At 38.9% G+C, this 19,723-nt stretch overlaps 1 protein-coding gene across 2 annotated transcripts in view; it reads right to left on the minus strand.

The window, feature by feature from the left end:
* Positions 1-3,355: 3,355 nt before the first annotated feature.
* The window catches only part of PI4KB_1 (Phosphatidylinositol 4-kinase beta), a 53,594-nt gene continuing 37,226 nt past the window's right edge, over positions 3,356-19,723 (minus strand). The window contains exons 12-14 of one of the 2 annotated variants that reach the window (XM_051217757.1): positions 15,835-16,100; positions 13,680-13,905; positions 3,356-5,139 (exon numbers count right to left, since the gene is read on the minus strand). In XM_051217757.1, coding sequence (XP_051064181.1) covers positions 4,915-5,139; positions 13,680-13,905; positions 15,835-16,100 — 717 coding nt within the window. In that variant the 3' untranslated portion in view covers positions 3,356-4,914. Of the gene's footprint in view, positions 5,140-10,728; positions 16,101-19,723 lie in introns of those variants that run through there. The other variant, XM_051217758.1, reaches the window with a different exon arrangement.

A 19,723-nucleotide genomic window follows, 5' to 3' on the forward strand; every position in this document is an offset into this window, starting at 1 on the left:
CTAATAACAACACATTTATACATAATATACACTTGTATGTATATTTTCTCTGTTTTGATATTATATCACAATCAACGATGGTCTCACAATACATTGAAGTGATTAAAACTAGACATGTACACCATTGAATGTTGACTTGTTGGTTTAGAGATGAAGCGTTCACTCGTGACAAACTAAAAAAAACATCCTTGACTCGATTTCTTGTGACAGAGTTGTGGGTTCGCTCTGGTGTATAGTTCCATATCAGTAGAACGAAACAATTATTCAATGCTTCCTGGTGTTAAGTAGCGGTCTAGCTAAGATTAGTTCATGATTTAAAATAGTAAACGATCTGTTCCTTTTCAAAAAAGAAAGTTCCAAGTCTAATTACTCTTCAGTATATTAGTACTTAGTATATCGACAATTCGTTGTTAATTGCGTTGGCTATTTTATTTGTTTGAATAGATATTATCAGTGGCTAGGAAATTTTATTACGGAAAAAGGAGTCCTTGTTTGGTTAGGTTTGAGTGATTTAAATACTTATTACAGGTATGTATATGCTTTTTCGGATGACGTTATACAATAGTAGATTTCTGACCATATACAAATCTTTCTTAGCATTGACTACATTTGGTGAATCTATTGACCGCTGAGTTCTCGATACAGGAGATAAGTTAGTTGCTGAATGAAATTGGCTGCATTATACATGTCAAATTATTGATATATTGTAATGGCTGGGACACGTGTTACGTATGCCCAACGACCGACTGCCTCGATGTGCGATGTTTTGTTGTATAGGAGTAGATTGGAAGAAAGCTAGCGGTGGCCAGATCAAAACATGGCACAAGTCCATGAAGTCACTGACAAGTGGACTGAGACATGTTGATAGGTGTAGACTACCTGGTTGGGGACCGCGAGATGATAGCAACCGATAGTTAGAGACCCTGAATGACATGGCTCGAAATCGTTTGCAATGGTGCAGGTGCATTTATTCTTTGTGTTCTCCCAAATCTTAATCTTCTGAATTCCTCATATCCCTTTACTTGTTCTCTTTCCAAATTTATTTCACTGGGTTATACTCCTTGAATAACATGTTCAAACCCTAATCTTTCCGATTACTGCTTATACTCTTACCACCTCTACCACTACGGGATTGGAATCGACAACTGCATCTCCTGTGTTAATGTGGTGTGGCAACTCGAACTGATGTACGTACGTACGAAGTTCTACGTTGTTACTGAGTGAATGGTTAATAGTAAATAATTCCATAAGTGGCCAGGTGTAAACAAGTCACTGGGAAATCTTCAACATGTCCAAAATAGCAGTTTGTTGTTTTGGTGTTCTATTCGCTTAACTAGATCGTTTAATTACAGAGCATTCATTGTCTTTTTGGAGGACATCACCAGCAGCTACTTCAGGTCGGAACATTGGTTTGAATTTGCTTTTATACAATGAGTCATTTCAGCGTGTTTCATCAAAGGTATGTTGACCTATTGCGAGAACGTTTCTTAGTGTATAAATGAAATCGTTAGCGTATTTTGATACGGAGGCACCTCATCTACTAATAATCAACATGAGCGTGTTGGTCCAATCCGCACTCTTTTTTTCTATTTCCAGCCCTGAGTCCGGAAGCACATGTGGGTTTATGCATAAATATTCTAGACCGCACGCACTGCATCATAAAATAAATCATAGTTGTAGACAAACAGGCGAAAAGTTACTGAACCGGGTACTGTTAATAATTGATTAGCTATGCAGTAGGAATAATGTGTACAGTAATTATTTGTGTCGGACAGAAGTTTGCAATGAACGGAATATAGAAACACAGTGTTCCAGTTATCTAGTAATTGCTCAGTAAGAGTATATGCAATAATAGTCCATAAAATGGTTTCGGTAGCTCTTCAATCGTCGTTCTGACACGTTCGCTATCTCCAAAACATTGCTGGCATTCTTTGAGAACACGTGATGTTACTTACGCTGAACTGAATGATTGCATTGCAAGGTTTTTAATGCCTTTTTAGATATCAGCATGTCAGAAATTAACACAATTTCAGTGCATTTTTGTCCAAATCAAGGAATACAACAGAGAAGTAAAGAAAATAACTGAGCAAAATGTTACGCTGGTCAAATGGGATACCGTGTCATCTATGTATACATTAATGAATGTTAGAATTTCAAAACTAGCTTTGAAATTAGTTATCTAGTTTACACCACAATAACAAAATGGAGTTTTCCAATATGGTACAGTTTCAGATTTAATTATGTTACGTGATTTTAAAAATCTTAATGATTTTCAAGTCAATATAGTCTATACATCTACGATAGCTTGTTTACTTATTTCGGATCGTACAACACCCAGTGCCAGAAAAGTTGTCGTGTAAGTTCGGATTTAACAGATTATTTGAGCTATGCTCTCCTCCTCATGATGTTCCACCATCCATAAGCTTGTTACTTGAAGATTTCGGCTAATGTCAAATGTTATATTCGTAGGTTACTAGTATTTGACCATGTGTTTGATGCATATTTTGGGATTATCAAGTGAACAATTTTGAAGTTGAACGTAGAGTCTTGGGGAATGGTGATGCATCGGTTTCGAATCTCCATAGATTTAGGCGGCCGGGATATATATTACGTATAATCAATCATCACTTACATCGATGAGTAATGTCTTTGGGTTGGGGTTGTAGGAATAATAGAAGTGGCTCGAACTGAAACGCAGTCTCACTCTTTGAGGCCACTGATAATTGTATTGAGAAATATTAGTAAATGCAGACTGGTTAGTTGGTATCCGAGCAGTTGATGTGTTGTATCAGTTGCCGTACTTTCCAGTCCGCCACAGAACATGCTCGTATTCTGTAATTATTAAGTATTGTATGCTTGAATCGAAAGATTTATATATTCAAACATAAACATTGGTACAAGGCGGCACCAAACAGATATGCGCCACAAATATTATTTGATTTTTGTGAGGGCTGGAATACTGCACAGGTGCCTAAACCGAAGCACGTGGTCTACTTAGGGGGCCACACCTAGAGCCTTTAACCTAAAGGTCTAATTCACAAGACAGTGGAGTATCGTAAGCAGATACAGTCCCATGTTAGCCGTTGACCAATGATAGGTCCATACGCCATTTGTTTCCCTAGGATCCTGGAGTTCATGTACATCGTTGGTTCGGAATTCGAGTTTTCCAACTCCCCTAGATAGACCCTCTATATCCACTAATCCGGTTAAATCGCCGGACATTCGCTTTTCGTCCTCTCAATTTCGTAAACAACACTCGTAGTGCGTGGCCAATTGAGAGTACTGTCGTCTGGGCAAGTTTATAAAAACTGGTTGTAGACATTCGATGAGGTGATTCAGAACTGGTTTGGATGACATCAATGCATTCACTCTTTATCTTTCCTTACATTTTGAGTTTTAAAATTATCCTATATATATATACTCTCGAACGATATTGTCTATATCCAACTTTTTCTTACTAGCGCTTATACTACTCATCTTGATATCGCTACGCTAATGTTATGGCATGACAATTTGATTCGATCGACTATTGTCTAGATGCATGTAGATTATGATTAATCCATATTACTGAAATGATTAAAAGCATACTTCAAAGCAATGTGTAAAATTAATTTATTCTACCATAATATTGTTTACATACATACATACATACATACATACGTACACACACACACACAGAGGCATACACATGATAAATTAATCCATTATCCATTAGTAACCAATACAAAACTGAACCAAGTCCCTCAGAGATAAATTAAAAGAATAAAATAGAGAGAGAGAGAAAGAGAGAGGGGGGGAGGACCAAAACGACATTATTATTAACCAATTAGAAAGAAAATAAATTAATGCGTAAAAACGTACAAAAAAAGAAAGAAAAGAAAAGAGAAAACATTTAAAGAGGAAAAAAACAATCAATATCTGAAATTAAGATGAAAAAATATTATTATTATTATTATTATTATTCCATGATTAAATTATAAAACATACGTAAAATCATATCATTCTTCTCTCTTTATATATAGATATATAAATATCAAAAATGATTGTACATTAATCATGTACATCATACATAATGATAAAGAACATGTATTGATCTGTTCAATTAGTTGCCATAATGAAGTAGTATAGTGATAGTGTTTTATTTTTAAGTGGGTGGGTGGGTGGTACAGGGAAGACATGAAAGCAAAGATAAAGAGGTGTTGTAGAGGAATCAAAACTTACACAAAAACACACATCATAATTATTACCAGTGGAGGGTGGTAGTGGTGGTGGTGGTGAGAGAAATAGTAAAAATAAAATGAACAATAAAGCAAATATATTCCCATATATGCGCCCCAGGGTAAACCAAACCACAAAAAAAACAAGTTAGAATAGGGAAGAGACAAACCAATAAAAAAAGTGATAATAAGGCTTCTGTTCACATGATTGACCATTACAATTATGTTTACAGTTGTATGTGTGTGTGTGTATATAGGGGTGTGGGGATATGAAACAGAAGACAAAAATAATAGATAATAACCTGTAAAATTATTCACAATTGAGCATAAAACACACATAATTAACTCCTGCCCCCTTCTCTCTCTCTCTCTCACACACACACACGGAGTCAGATAAATCTGATCAAAATTGTGCAACATATTGAAATGATTTCTCTCTATAAAAAGAAAATTATCACAGTTGTTGATAATATTGATAAAGAAGAAAATGAACCGAAATGATACTCACAATCAATTCTCATCATAGTTTATATGTTTGCCAAGCCCCCCTCCCACCCTCATTTCTTTTCTTTTTCTTCTTCCCGTTCTTCTTCTTCTTCCTTTATTCATTTGTATAATTAAGAGATAATGTGAATCTTTTAGTCACTGGGATTAGAATCTTATTCTAGTTGTAGAATTATAATGATGATGATGATTACTATTGGATACCATTTGTATAATATTGAAAACTATCATATAATTTTGTTGTAACTGAATTTAATGAATTATGAACCATTTGATCAACTAATTGTTTTAATTGTTCTTCTGTACGTGATAATTGAAATCGTTGACGTAAATCAGTAATTGTACGACAACCATTACCACGAGCAAAACATGGCAATTGTGGACATGTGGCATGAGCTATTTCAACCAGTACACAGATCTATATAGACCCCATTCCACCCCATCCAAAAAAAAAAGAAAAAAAAGGAAATTCAATGAATGAATATACTACTTATGAGATAAGTATTAATAATTTCTACTGATTTGATTAACATGTATTCATTGAACAACAAATAGGATCAAATTCATGAAGTCATATGTAACTTATAGATGATTTTAGTGAAAATTTCCATTTTCACATTTACTCGGTTACTTACTTATTGCCTGTTACTCCCGATGGAGCATAGGCCGCACACCAGCATTCTCCAACCCACTCTGTTCTGCGTTTTCTTTTCTAGTTCTATCCAGTTTTTGTTCATTCTTCTTATGTATATTTCCATTTCTCTGTGTAATGTGTTCTTTGGCCTTCCTCTTTTCCTTTGGCTTTAGGGATTCCAAGTGACGAGTATTTGTGTTGTGAAGCAGTTCGGTGCTTTCCTCAATGTGTGTGTCGTATACACTTCCAGAGCTTATTGCTGATTTCTCCCTCCACTAGGATCTGGTTTGTTCTCTCCAAAATTAGGTTGTTACTGATAGTGCCTGGCCAAGCGATCCGAAGTATTTTACAGAGACAACTGTTAATAAACACTTATATCCTATGGATGACGGCTTTCGTATTTCTCCAAGTCCCCACCCCATACAGTAGAAGTGTTTTCACACTTATATTGAAAATTTTGGCCTTGGTGTTGCTTGACAGACAGTTGTTTTGAGTCACAGACGTTCTTCAGTTGTCAATATACTGCTCTTACTTTTCCGATCCTCACATTCACATCCGCATCAGATCCATCGTGTTCATCAATGATGTTGCCCAGATATGTAAAAGTTTTCACATGTTCTAAAACTTCTTCAAGTGTGATTCGATTGTTACATGTTGTGTTGTATCGGAGAATCTTGCTTTTCCCTTTGTGTATGTTGGGACCTACTGATGCTGCTTCTACATTGATCGTCTTTTACTGCATTTGTTGTTGCATTTGCGATAGAAGGGCCCGACCATCTGAGACGTCAAGATCGTCTACTTGCATCCTAGCTGCCCACTGTATCCCATGCTTCCCGCCGGATGTTGACGTCTTCATGATCCTATGGATCACCAGGAGAAAGAGAAAGGTTGAGTGTAAGCAACCTTGCCTGACACCACTCTTTACTTCGAACAACTCCGTCCATTTTGACATTTAGTATAAGAAAAAAAGGACGAATCGAGCGAAGAAATTTCCTTTCATTTTTTATTAAGACTTTACATTTGAGCGGTCCTGGTATTTTTGGCTGATGAGTCTTACATAAGGGAAGAAGAGAGACTTGAATTCTACTGCTAGCTACATTCCGTCTATTCTATACATACATTTTGTTCAAGAATCCTAAATTTCATTTAATTCTAGTATATTTAGGTATTCAACTCCGCCTGGAGTCCCTCCGGGGGCTACTGCCGATCCCAAGCCCGGATAAAGGAGGAGGGTCGGGCATGGGGTTAGCGTCCCCATCCCGTAGAAAACTAACTCGCTAAAAAAACGCTAACCAGAAAAAATTATTAAAACCTTTTAAATTCTGCCCTGGGAGTCAGAAGGTCTTCATTTAGAAGAACTATGACGCCTCATGATGAAAGCCGAATTCCTTCGGAAGTTACGAGGCCGATGCCCCTTCTGACAACCAGAGCAACCATTTATTTAGGTACATGGAATACCCGTACAATGTGGGACACCGGGAGAGTCTTCTAAATTGCTGCAGAAATGAGGAGATACAATCTAGAGGTGCTTGGGATCAGTGAAACACATTGGACACAAGTTTGGACAACAACGACTAATTACAGGAGAGCTCCTGTTATACTCCGGCCATGAAGAAGAAAATGCACCACATACACAAGGAGATGCATTGATGCTGTCCAAACAAGCACAAAATGCGCTTATAGGATGGGAATCTCATGGACCAAGGATCATCAAAGCCTCGTCCAAAACAAAAAAGAGGGCATTTCAATGAACATCATCCAATGCTATGCGCCTACCAACGACTACAATGAAGACGCTAAAGATCAATTCTACGATAGGCTGCAGTCAATCATCGAGAAGTGCCCGACAAAGGATCTGACCGTTCTGATGGGAGATTTCAATGCCAAGGTTGGAACGGACAACACTGGATATGAAGACATCATGGGACGACACGGACTGGGGGGAAGGAACGAAAATGGTGAGAGATTTGCAAACCTATGTGCCTTCAATAAACTGGTCATAGGCGGCACCATATTCGCACATTAACGCACACACAAAACCACATGGACTTCACCGGATCACACCACGCAAAACCAAATCGACCATATCTGCATCAACAAAAAGTTCAGGAGGACGTGAGAATCAAGAGAGGAGCTGATATAACATCAGACCATCAATTGCTGATCTTACTTACTTACTTACTTACGCCTGTTACTCCTCGTGAAGGAGCATAGGCCGCTCACCAGCATTCTCCATCCAACCCTGTCCTGGGCAATCCTTTCTAGCTCCGTCCAGTTGTAATTCATCGCTTTCATATCTGCTTCTATTATCCGATGCAATTTGTTCTTTGGCCTTCCTCTTTTTCGCTTCCCTTCAAGATTCCAAGTTAGGGCTTGCCTCGTGATGCAGTTCGACGATTTGCGTAATGTATGTCCTATCCATTTCCATCGTCTTTTCCTAATTTCCAATTCAGCTGGAAGTTGGTTTGTTCTCTCCCACAGAAGGCTATTGCTGATGGTATCCGGCCAATGGATGTTGAGTATCTTGCGTAGACAGCTATTTATAAATACTTGTACTTTCTTGATTGTGGTTGTTGCAGTTCTCCAAGTTTCAGCTCCATACAGTAAAACTGTCTTGACGTTCGTATTGAAGATTCTCACTTTGATATTGGTTGAAAGTTGTTTTGAGTTCCATATGTTCTTTAATTGTAGGAATGCGACCCTTGCTTTGCCGATCCTCGCCTTTACGTCTGCATCTGAACCTCCATGTCTATCGACGATGCTTCCCAGATATGTGGAGGATTCTACATCTTCCAGAGTTTCGCCATCAAGTGTGATTGGATTGCTGTTCTCCGCTTTGAATTTGAGGAACTTGATTTTCCCTTTGTGTATGCTGAGGCCTACTGATGCAGAGACTGCTGCTACACTGGCTGTCTTTATCTGCATCTGTTCGTGTGTACGTGATAGGAGGGCTAGGTCATCTGCGAAGTCCAAATCGTCTAATTGGTTCTGAGCTGTCCATTGTATTCCGTGTTTTCCTTCAGATGTTGAGGTCTTCATAATCCAGTCGACCACCAGAAGAAAGAGGAAGGGAGAGAGTAAACAGCCTTGTCTGACTCCGGTCCTTAATTGGAATGCATCTGTCAGCTGTCCTCCATGCACTACTTTGCACTGTAGTCCGTCGTATGAGTTCCGGATAATATTGACAATCTTCTCAGGAACTCCGTAGTGTCGAAGAAGTTTCCATAATGTCCTCCTATCTACACTGTCGAATGCCTTTTCATAATCAATGAAGTTGATGTATAGTGACGAGTTCCACTCAACTGATTGTTCGACGATGATCCGTAGTGTTGCAATTTGGTCTGTGCACGACCGATCCTTACGGAATCCAGCTTGTTGATCTCGAAGTTGGGCGTCTACTGCATCCTTCATCCGGTTCAGCAACACCCTGTTGAAGACTTTCCCTGGTATTGACAGTAGTGTAATGCCTCTGTAGTTTTCACATCTGCTCAGATCTCCTTTCTTTGGAATCTTGACGAGGTGTCCTTCTTTCCAGTCCATCGGCACTTGTTCCTCCTCCCAAATCTTTTTGAATAGAAGATAAAGCATGCTTGTGGTTGCTTCGATGTCTGATTTCAGTGCTTCAGCTGGTATGTTGTCGGGTCCTGCTGCTTTCCCGTTCTTGATTTGTCTGACGGCCATTCTAATTTCCTCCGTAGTTGGTGGATTGACATCTATAGGAAGATCTATGTGTGCTGCTTCGATGTCCGGTGGATTCATTGGAGCCGGCCTATTCAGGAGTTCCTCGACGTATTCTACCCATCGGTTACGCTGTTGTTGAATTTCGGTGATTGGCTTGCCTTCTTTGTCTTTGACCGGCCTCTCTGGTTTACTGTATTTCCCTGCTAGTTTCTTCGTTGTATTGTGAAGCTGTTTCATATTTCCTTCTCTAGCAGCTTTTTCTGCCGTCGTTGCTAGTTCTTCCACGTATTTCTTCTTGTCGGCTCTAATGCTCCTCTTCACTTGTTTGTTTGCTTCTATGTATTCAGCTTGTGCTTGGACTTTCTCTGCTCGTGTTCGGCTGTTGTTTATTACTGCCTTCTTGTTCTTCCTTTCTTTGATCTTGTCCAGTGTTTCTAAAGAGATCCATTCCTTATGATGGTATTTCTTTAGACCGAGAACCTCTTGACACGTTGAAGTTAATGCTTCCTTGATGCCTTTCCAGTTGTCCTCCATACTAGTTTCTTCTTCTTTCAGTAGATCTTGTAAGGCTTGGAACCTGTTGTTGAGAGCTATCTTGAATTCATTGAGTTTGTCAGTATCTCGAAGGAAGGCTGTATTGAACCTTTGTAGTGCTGTTTGTCCACTTGTCCAGTTCTTTTTCAGCTTCAGTTTTAAATTGGCTACAACTAGGTGGTGATCTGAAGCTACGTCAGCACCTCTCCTGGTTCTCACATCTTCCATTGTCCTTCGGAATTTTTTGTTGATGCAAATATGATCTATTTGGTTCTCTGTAGTGTGGTCCGGTGAGATCCATGTAGCTTTGTGTATACGCTTGTGTGGAAATATTGTGCCTCCTATGACCAATTTGTTGAATGCACACAAATTTGCAAATCTTTCTCCATTTTCGTTTCTTTCTCCCAGTCCATGTCGTCCCATAATATCTTCATATCCAGTGTTGTCTATTCCGACTTTGGCATTTAGATCTCCCATCAGAATAGTTAGGTCCTTCCTTGGGCATTTCTCAATGATTGACTGCAGCCGCTCGTAGAACTGATCTTTAATTTCGTCGTTGCTATCATTGGTGGGTGCATAACATTGGATAATATTCATTAAGATCTCCTCCTTCTTTGTTTTGAATGATGCTTTGATGATTCTGGATCCGTGAGATTCCCATCCTACAAGTGCATTTCGTGCTACTTTGGACAGCATAAGAGCGACTCCCTGAGTGTGTGGAGCATTGTCCTCTTCGTGACCGGAGTATAGCAGCATCTCTCCCGTAGCTAGCCTTTTCTGTCCAGCTTGGGTCCAGTGGGTTTCGCTGATTCCCAGTACTGCTAAGTTGTATCTCCTCATTTCCATTGATATTTGACTGGTCTTCCCGGTTTCCCACATTGTTCGAACGTTCCATGTACCTATAAAAATTTTTGCTCTGGTTGTTAGAAGGGGCATCGGCCTCGTGGCTTCCGAAGGAACTCGGCTTTCACCATGAAGCGTCATAATTCTTCTGAATGAAGACCTTCTAACTCCCAGGGCAGAGTTAAAATGGTTTGGATTATTTTTTCTGGTAAGCGTTTTTTTAGCGAGTTAGTTTTCTACGGGATGGGGACGCTAACCCCATGCCCAACCCTCCTCCTTTACCCGGGCTTGGGACCGGCAGTAACCCTATAAGAGCTACAGGCTGATCGCCAAGATGAAATTGAAACTCAAGAAGCACTGGACAACGGGGCGGACAACATCGCAGAAGTTCAATACGGCCTTTCTTCAGGATACTAACAAACTCAACAAATCCAAGATAGTCCTCAGCAATAAGTTCCAGGACATTCATGATCTACTCAATGTAGAAGGAACTACTATGGAGAGCGACTGGAAGGGGATCAAAGAAGCAATCACTTCAACATATCATGAGGTCCTGGGTCACAAGAAGCACCATCACAAGAATGGATCACTGTTGATACACTGGATAAGATTCAAGAAAGGAGGAACAAGAAAGCAGCAATCAATACCAGCCGAACAAGAGCAGAAAAAGCCAAGGCACAAGCTGAATACACAGAAGTAAACAAACAAGTGAAGAGGAGCATCAGAACCGACAAACGTAAATATGTGGAAGATCTAGCGACGACGGCGGAAAAGGCTGAAAGAGAAGGAAACATGAAACAATTGTATGACACGACAAAGAAACTCTCTGGAAATCGCCGCAAACCAGAACGACCAGTGAAAAGCAAGGAAGGCGAGGTAATCACCAACATTGAAGAGCAACGAAACAGGTGGGTAGAACACTTCAAAGAACTCTTGAATCGACCAGCTCCACTGAACCCACCCAACATCGAAGCAGCACCCACGGACCTCCCAATCGATGTTGGCCCACCAACAATTGAAGAAATCAGTGGACATCTAGGATGAAGTTGGACGATTTAGACTTCGCAGATGATATGGCCCTCCTATCGCAAAAACAAATGCAGGAGAAGAAGACCAGTGCAGCAGCAGTAAATCTCAATATACACAAAGGGAAAAGCAAGATTCTCCGATACAACACAGCATGAACCAATCCAATCACAATTGACGGAGAAACTTTGGAAAATGTAAAAACCTTTACATATTTGGGCAGCATCATTGATGAACATAGTGGATCTGATGCAGATGTGAAAGCGCGGATCGGTAAAGCAAGAGCAGTATATTTTCAGAATGGGTTTTGTGGAGAGTTTTAGAAATTTCACAGGTTGAAATCACGAGTCAGTTGAAGCTAGACCACCATTGAAAACCTGGATGCCGGCTCAGTGGTCTAGTGGTTAAGTGCTCGCGCGCGAAGCCAGTAGGTCCTGGGTTCGAGCCCCGCGTGGTGCGGGATCGTGGATGCGCACTGCTGAGGAGTCCCATACCAGGACGAAACGGCCGTCCAGTGCTTCCAGGTTTTCAATGGTGGTCTAGCTTCAACTGACTCATGATTTCAACCTGTGAAAGCAGTATATTTACAACTGAAGAACATCCGGAGCTCAAAACAACTGTCAACCAACACCAAGGTCAGAATTTTCAATACAAATGTCAAGACAGTTCTACTGTATGGGGTGGAAACTTGGAGAACTACGAAAGCCATCATCCAGAAAATACAGGTGTTTATTAAGAGTTGTCTACGCAAAATACTTCAGATCCATTGGCCGGACACTATTAGCAACAGCGAACTGTGGGAGAGAACAAACCAGATCCCAGTGGAGGAAGAGATTAGGAAGAAGCGCTGGAAGTGGATAGGACACACTCAACTGAGTCACAAGACAAGCCCTCACATGGAATCCTCAAGGAGGAGAGGAGGATCAAAGAACACATTACGCCGGGAAATGGAGATAGACATGAGAAAATGAACAAGAACTGGATGGAATTAGAAAAGAAGGCCCAGGACAGAGTGGGTTGAAGAATACTGGTCGGCCGCCTATGCTCCATTAGGAGTAACAGGCGTAAGTAAGTAAGTGTATTTAGGTATTCAAACGAGTGATGTGCTCAAACTTTGACGTAACGTTGTTAAGTAAACATGCATGCTTACGTGTAAAACATAATTATACTACCCAACTGTTGGAACTGAGATGATGAATGAAGGGAGGAGAGTTCGAACCTGGAACTCACTGTCATCCAATCAGGGGAATCGATAGACCAAACTAATGTATATACATATCACGTGTCTGTGCTAAAATGCTAAGTAAGAAATTCTAAACAAGACACATTGTTAGGGATTTCAATCTACATGAACATATCTGTTGAGATGGCTTTGAAAAACATGATGAAACCTCCAGAGGCTCTAAAAGACTCAGGGAGATTCTATCTAATCAGGACCTGATAGAGCTTCCTAAAATATCAACGTGGCATGCTACGATTGAACAACAGTAAAAGTTGCCTGAATTATAACCAACACTCAATAATCACCTCCCCATGCGTTTTCCTTCCGATTTGTAACTATGGGGTTCTACAAGTCCGAGTACCATTATTTACTTATCTTATTCACCAATTAAACTTCTTTTTACGTTTCAATCTTCTTATATACATAATTAAATTTTGTATACCATAAGAAATGTATAATATCATAGCTGAATTGGACAACAAACGAAAATATATTGAGATAAACCAAAAAGAATGAAGGAAGGTAAAGAACTGACTATCCATCTTTGCTTATAATACTTGTGACTTAAGGTAATATCGAGGCGATACGCACAGTATGCACATATGCCAACAAAAGACTGATCAATTTCAGTCCTAAACATCAATGGGAAGATACAATCAAACAACACCAAGTGTATATAACTTCAACCCATTGCACAAGCAATTGGCTATTGAGACTCAGTAGCTAAGTGGATAACGTGATAGTGTTTGAATCAAATGGTACTGGGTTCGAGTCTCGAAGTGAACATCAACTCTCTGAGATGTAGGTACATCCAGCTGAGAAGTCGCAAATAGGAAGAAACGCGCGTCAAACTGTATTCTACTGTTAGCCACTATGCTTGTGAATTCAAGCAATATCGAGACAAATACACACAGTATGTACATATGTCAATAAGAGATAGACTGATCAATTTCAGTCCTAAACATGAATGGGAAGATTCAAGTAAACAATACAAAAATGAATTATTCAATGAACTAACCTGTTCCATATGTTTACGTGCAGCTAATAAACCACGTAATAGAAGAAATTTAAAATATTCAAATAAATCACTATTTAAACCACCTATAACATCAATTTGTTCTAATGTTAATTTAAATGGACTTGTTTCAAAGCCTAAATTTTTCCCCGGTGATGATGATAAAATGAAACCATAATCAATATGTATTACATGACCTTGATTATCTAATAGTATATTACCATTATGTCTAGATAAAATGAAGCAAGAGAAAAAAGAAACGATGGTAAACAAGAAGATATAACATAAATCACAGTAATAAATAAGTGACGAAAACTTACATTATACAATCTAGAGCTGGTTATCTGGATTCAATAGCTAAATGAATAATGCAATGGGATTTAAAGCGAAAAGTAATTGGTTTGAGTCTTAGAGTGAACATACACTTTCGGATACAAGTAGCCCCCCAAATGCCCTGGTACGGCCGAGAGTGGGGAGAGTTCGCTCTCTCGAAATGCTCTCACACGATCACGCGTATATAACCTCTGCCAGGGAACTTCTACTCACTGCCTTCTCACACCATGAGTGTTGTTTACGAAAATGGGAGGACGAAAAGCGAATGTCCGGCGCTTTAACCGGATTCCAAACCAATGGTGTATCCTGAAGGAATAAATGGCGTATGAACCAATCGTTGGTCACCGGCTACCATGGGACTGTATCTCCTTACGATGCTCCACTGCCTTGTGGATCAGACCTTCAGGTCGAAGGCTCTTGATGTGGCCCCCTAAAAAAACCCCCTGCTTCGGTTTGGGCACCTGGGCAGTATCACAGCCCTCACAGATATCGAATGAGATTTGCGTGGCGCATATCTATTTGGTGCCTCTTTGCGCCAATATCTATGTGTTAAAATAAAAGATCCGACTGACGAGTTTTAAATAAGACAAAATGCTTATCTTGGATCCTAATGCTAGCCACTATCAATCTCTGTTTAAAATTACATTAGTTACATTCTAGTGGATATAGGATGATTGTGTGAACACATATTATTGCACAATGAATTGTTTACTTAGAAGTGATATGTTTTTGTCGAGTTAAGAATAGGTTGGGGGAAAGCTAAGAATGGTCAAACCAAGACATATATATAGAGCAATAGCTTAGTAGTTAAGCCGTTCAACTTCCAGTAATTATATCTTGGGTTCGCATTTCGTTCCATCTAGTTTGCTTAAAGCAACGGAGTTGTATCATTATCCTTCATATACCCAAGTACATGGTGAATGAGTATACATGTCTAAACCAAGACATGGCATCAGATTATGCACTCGTTGATTGTCATGTCGATAGATACAAATTACCTGGTTAAGATCCTCATGATTAGTAGTCGAAGACTTTGTGTGGCATAGTTTAGAATCTGTGAACATGGCACAGATACATTCATTTTCTATAATTTTCTCAGTTTTGATTTACAATATTCTTTCAAATATAACTTTATATTCCGTCTTTTCGTATTCGATTCTCAATGTTCAGTCTTCCTTATCATTATTATTACTATTACTATACTATTCCAATCTCTTTTACAACAGTTCTTATTATATTCATCTCGTCGTGGTGATGTGGTTGAACCAACGTGTATTGATTATGATTGAGATTTAGAACAAAAAAACTACGGAAATATTTATCATTCTCCCTCTCGAAGTGTTTTCACATGGCCACGCGTATAAAGTTACTTCTAGAGAAGTCCTGTCCACTGCCTTATCGCAGTTGGGATTTTGTTTACGAAATTAGGAAGGTAGAAGGAGAATGTCTAGCACTTTAATCGGGTTGGTCGACATGGAAGATCTACCTAGGGTAGTTGAAATACCCTGATTACAAACCAATGGTGTACATGGGCTCCAGTAGCCTAAAAGAACAAATGGTGTATGAACCTATTGTTGGTCACTGGTTATCATGGGACTACATCTCCTAATGTTGCTCTACTACTTTGTGGATTGTACTTCTAAGATAAAGGTTCAGGAAAGTAACCCTCTGAGAAAATCACGTTTCGGTTCGGGCGATCGGGCAGTATCCCAGCCTCTTGTTAAGTGTTTATGTGTGAAATAAGTAATTCGACTGATATTCTTAAGTGAATACGAAACAAATGATTATGCAATAGACTTATCAAAAAACAAAACTAATGGCTTACCGATCTTTAACTTGAAACAAATAACCGACTAAACAATAAGCGGCACAACTATGTAGAAAATTACGTTGAGCAGTTAAAAATTCCTCAGAGTTATCTCCACCATGTTCACGATGCATATAATCTAATAATGATAAATGAGCATGTCGTTTGATTTGATGAAATGATACAGTATCAGGGACAGGTTCAATAAAACCACTATCAGATGATATAACAACTACAGTTAATGGACGTAACCATAATGGAACATACTCCATTGACCAAATATTCTATTTATGAAAAACAAATAAATACAGAATGTAAATTTGTAATACAAGAATAAATTATTTGGAAAAGGTGAAATGTTTAAAACTGATAGCAAATTAATTCAATTTCGAAAACTGCCTTCTCGTGGCGGGGGTGTTGTTTACCAAATTGAGAGGATGAAAAGCGAATGTTTGGCGCTTTAACCGGGTTGGTACACATGGAGAGTCCACCTAGGGGAGTTAGAAAACCCTCAATTTAAACCAACGGTGCACATGGGCTCCAGTATCCTGAAGGAACAAACGGCGTAGGAACCAATCGTTGGTCACCGGCTACCATGGGACTGCATCTCCTTACGTTGCTCCACTGCCTTGTGGATCAGACATTCAGGTCGAAGGCTCCGGGTGTGGCCCCCTAAGAAAATCACCTGCTTCGGTTTGTGCACCCGGGCAGTGTCACAGCCCTCACAGATATCGAAAGAGATTTTTGTGGCGCATATGTATTTGGGGCCTCCTTGTACCAATATCTATGTGTTAAAATAAATAAATAATAACTCAAAATCTGGAGGCACTAAAAAGTTGTTTTTTTTTTTCAAGTATGGGACTATTTATAAATGTGCATCTACAAAGAATCGAGCCCAAGGAACTTTGGTCTATTGCATGAACTCTTGACTTCGGGACCACTGAACCAGAATCCAAAAGTGTACAAGTCTAAGTTCAATCAATCTGTGATACAGGGTGTAGAGTGTGATCGATAAACGAACTTACGAAAGATAAAGTGAAACGCCCACCACCACATCAACTTTCTTTGACTTTGTATGAATATGTCTTGTTTATTCATCAATCACAATTTTATGTTTATAATAAAACAATATTTGCCTTGTTGACACATTTTTCCTATCCTCTAGTTACTGTTCGGTATGTCTATGTTTTTCCCTGTGTTGATAGACTGCATTGTTTATTTTCAACAGTTGAGATGATGAGTCAATTAAAGCCAGACCACCATGGAAAACCTGGAAGCACTGGACGGCAGTTTCATCCTATTGTGAGAATCCTCAGCATTGCGCATCCACGACCCCGCCTCGCGGGACTCGAACCAAGGACCTATCAGTCTCGCGCCAGGCGCCTAACCAATTAGACCACTGATCTGGCCGGCATCCAACGGTGGTAATGTATGGCTTCAACTAATCCACGAAATTGAGCGACACATCCACCACTGTCATCAGTGAGTTACTACCTCACAGCTGACCCAGTTGAACTCCACAACTTCACTGATCACTGCTTCTCACTAGAACTCCAGGATATATCTCTTGAAGCCAAACACTAGTGAGCATATGTTAATTAGAATCAGAAGGGGTTTTGTGAAGATTGTAGTACCACTGCTGAGGAGTCTCACAACAGGACGAAACGGCCGTCCAGTGCTTCTAGGTTCTTCATGGTGGTTTAGCTTCAATTGACTCATGATCTCAACTGTTAAAATTACTACAATCTCCACAAAACCCCTTCTGTATTGTTTATTTTGTATACTAACGGTGTTATTTTTATGTTTTAGAAACAGATAAAGTTTATCAAGCCAAATAGCTTACTTGTTCTGACTTTGGCTAAACCGAGACTATGTGTTCAACAGTCTAGAGGATAGCTTAAAGTTACACCTGTAGAAAATTGCTTCCTACATTGGGTTTCGGGTCAGTGTTCTAGAGGTTAGGCATTCACCATAAGATGAAAGGTTCAGGTTCCGAGCCTCAATGCTGGAGGGGGGTCATGGATACACACTGCGTCCCATACTAAGACAAAACAGTTATTCAGAAGTTGTCTAACATAAATCGGCATGTGATGTCAATCATATTTAACAATCTCTACAATCTCATATTGATATATATCTATCATTATTATTATGTAATTATTAAAAATAGTTGGTATATAATGTTTCAATATTGTCCGAATTATAAGGTCATATTCGAAAATATTGTATCGTTGAACGCTAACCAAAATCATATGCTTAAGTTATCAATTAGAATTCTAGTCTGAATTTCAGTTTATTCCGTATTTACACTAACATCTCTCCCTTACAATCTAATGTATGTCCTAGACTTGACCGATTATCCTTCTGATCTACACAAGTTAAGCTAATATTGACCCATTTTATTTGAAAGCTTTTCTCTACATTCTTCCTTGAGTCAACAACTAGCTTCTATGAATAACATATTTCAAGCATATGTTGGTTTATATACAGACATACTAGACCGTATCTTATCGTAAAATGAAAAAAAAGTCGCAACTATGCATGAACAAACCAAAAGTAGCTGTGAATAATCGACTGGCAATAAATTAAGCATAACAAACAATATTATGATAAATTCACTTGGTATTGGTTTACTTGAATCTTCCCATTGATGCTTAGGACTGCAATTGATCAGTCTCTCTTATTGGCATATGTGCATCCTGTGCGTATTGCCTCGATATAGCATTAATTCACAAGCCTTATATGCAAAGAAGGATAATGTCTAGCAGTGGAATCCAAGACGCACGTTTCGTCAAAACTCAGTAGCTAAGTGGATAACGTGATGGCGTTTGAAGCGAACGGTGCTGAGTTCGAGTCCCAGAATGAACATCAACTTCGAAATGCAGATACATCCGACTGATGAGTCCTAAATAGGACGAGACGCGCGTCAAACTGGATTCCACTGCTAGCCACTACTTATCTTTGTATATAGGATTAGGATAGTTAGTGAGTTGAATGAGAATGTATGATAAACGGAAAAGACATCATAATCTAGTTACATGGTAATTACATAACAAAAATATAAATAATAGTGATAGTAATAATTGGAAAACCAGTTCCAACTTCTATGAAATTCATCCTATTGTAACACGGAGAATTACAGTATTTGTTGAAAGCAGACACTTTATTGAATGTTTTAAGAACTACGTTGATGATTAGTCTTAGAGGTGTGTATTGGCGGCAATACAAGAAACTGACCAAATTTCAAACGCTTAAAATTTTTTATTTCCTCTCTCTTTCAATGCCAATCTTCATTAAATATGAACCCTTTTGGACAGATACCAGTTATATATAGGTTATGATGATTTCGTATTTATGACAAATTGTAGTCTTGTAATTGATCTATAGCATCATCTAAATCTTTAAATCATAATGATGAAAGATACATCAGTTTGTTGTTGTCGTTTTTTTTTCTTTAAATTGGCTGTTATAGAGAGAAGAAGCTTCTTTAGAGAAGTACGAATTAGTATTTCTAAGTGTTATTGGTTGAAGAGAAGATTACGGCATTGATGATAAGCATAAATGTTGTATCTTTTTTGAAAATAATAGATTCTTGAATTGTACTGGTATGATCAGACTGTTTATTGTGAGAGCAGTTGTATTTTTTTCAATCCGATTATTGGCATATTCGTCTATATTGAGTGTAGGATCAGTGACCTTCACCTTGTGACATAACTTTCTTTTAACTAACGTCTTAGTAGTAGTGAATGACTTGAGAATTTTAATGTTTATTAGTTCTCAAGCTCTTTTCAATCAGAAGATGAAGATAGCAAACAGATTAACTTTCTGTTGTATTCCTATTCATTTATGACTCAAAATGAATACAATAATAATATTTCAACTATCTGATAACAAAAACGAAGTTACA

Source organism: Schistosoma haematobium, chromosome 7, assembly GCF_000699445.3.
Source record: "Schistosoma haematobium chromosome 7, whole genome shotgun sequence".
NCBI lineage: Eukaryota > Metazoa > Platyhelminthes > Trematoda > Strigeidida > Schistosomatidae > Schistosoma > Schistosoma haematobium.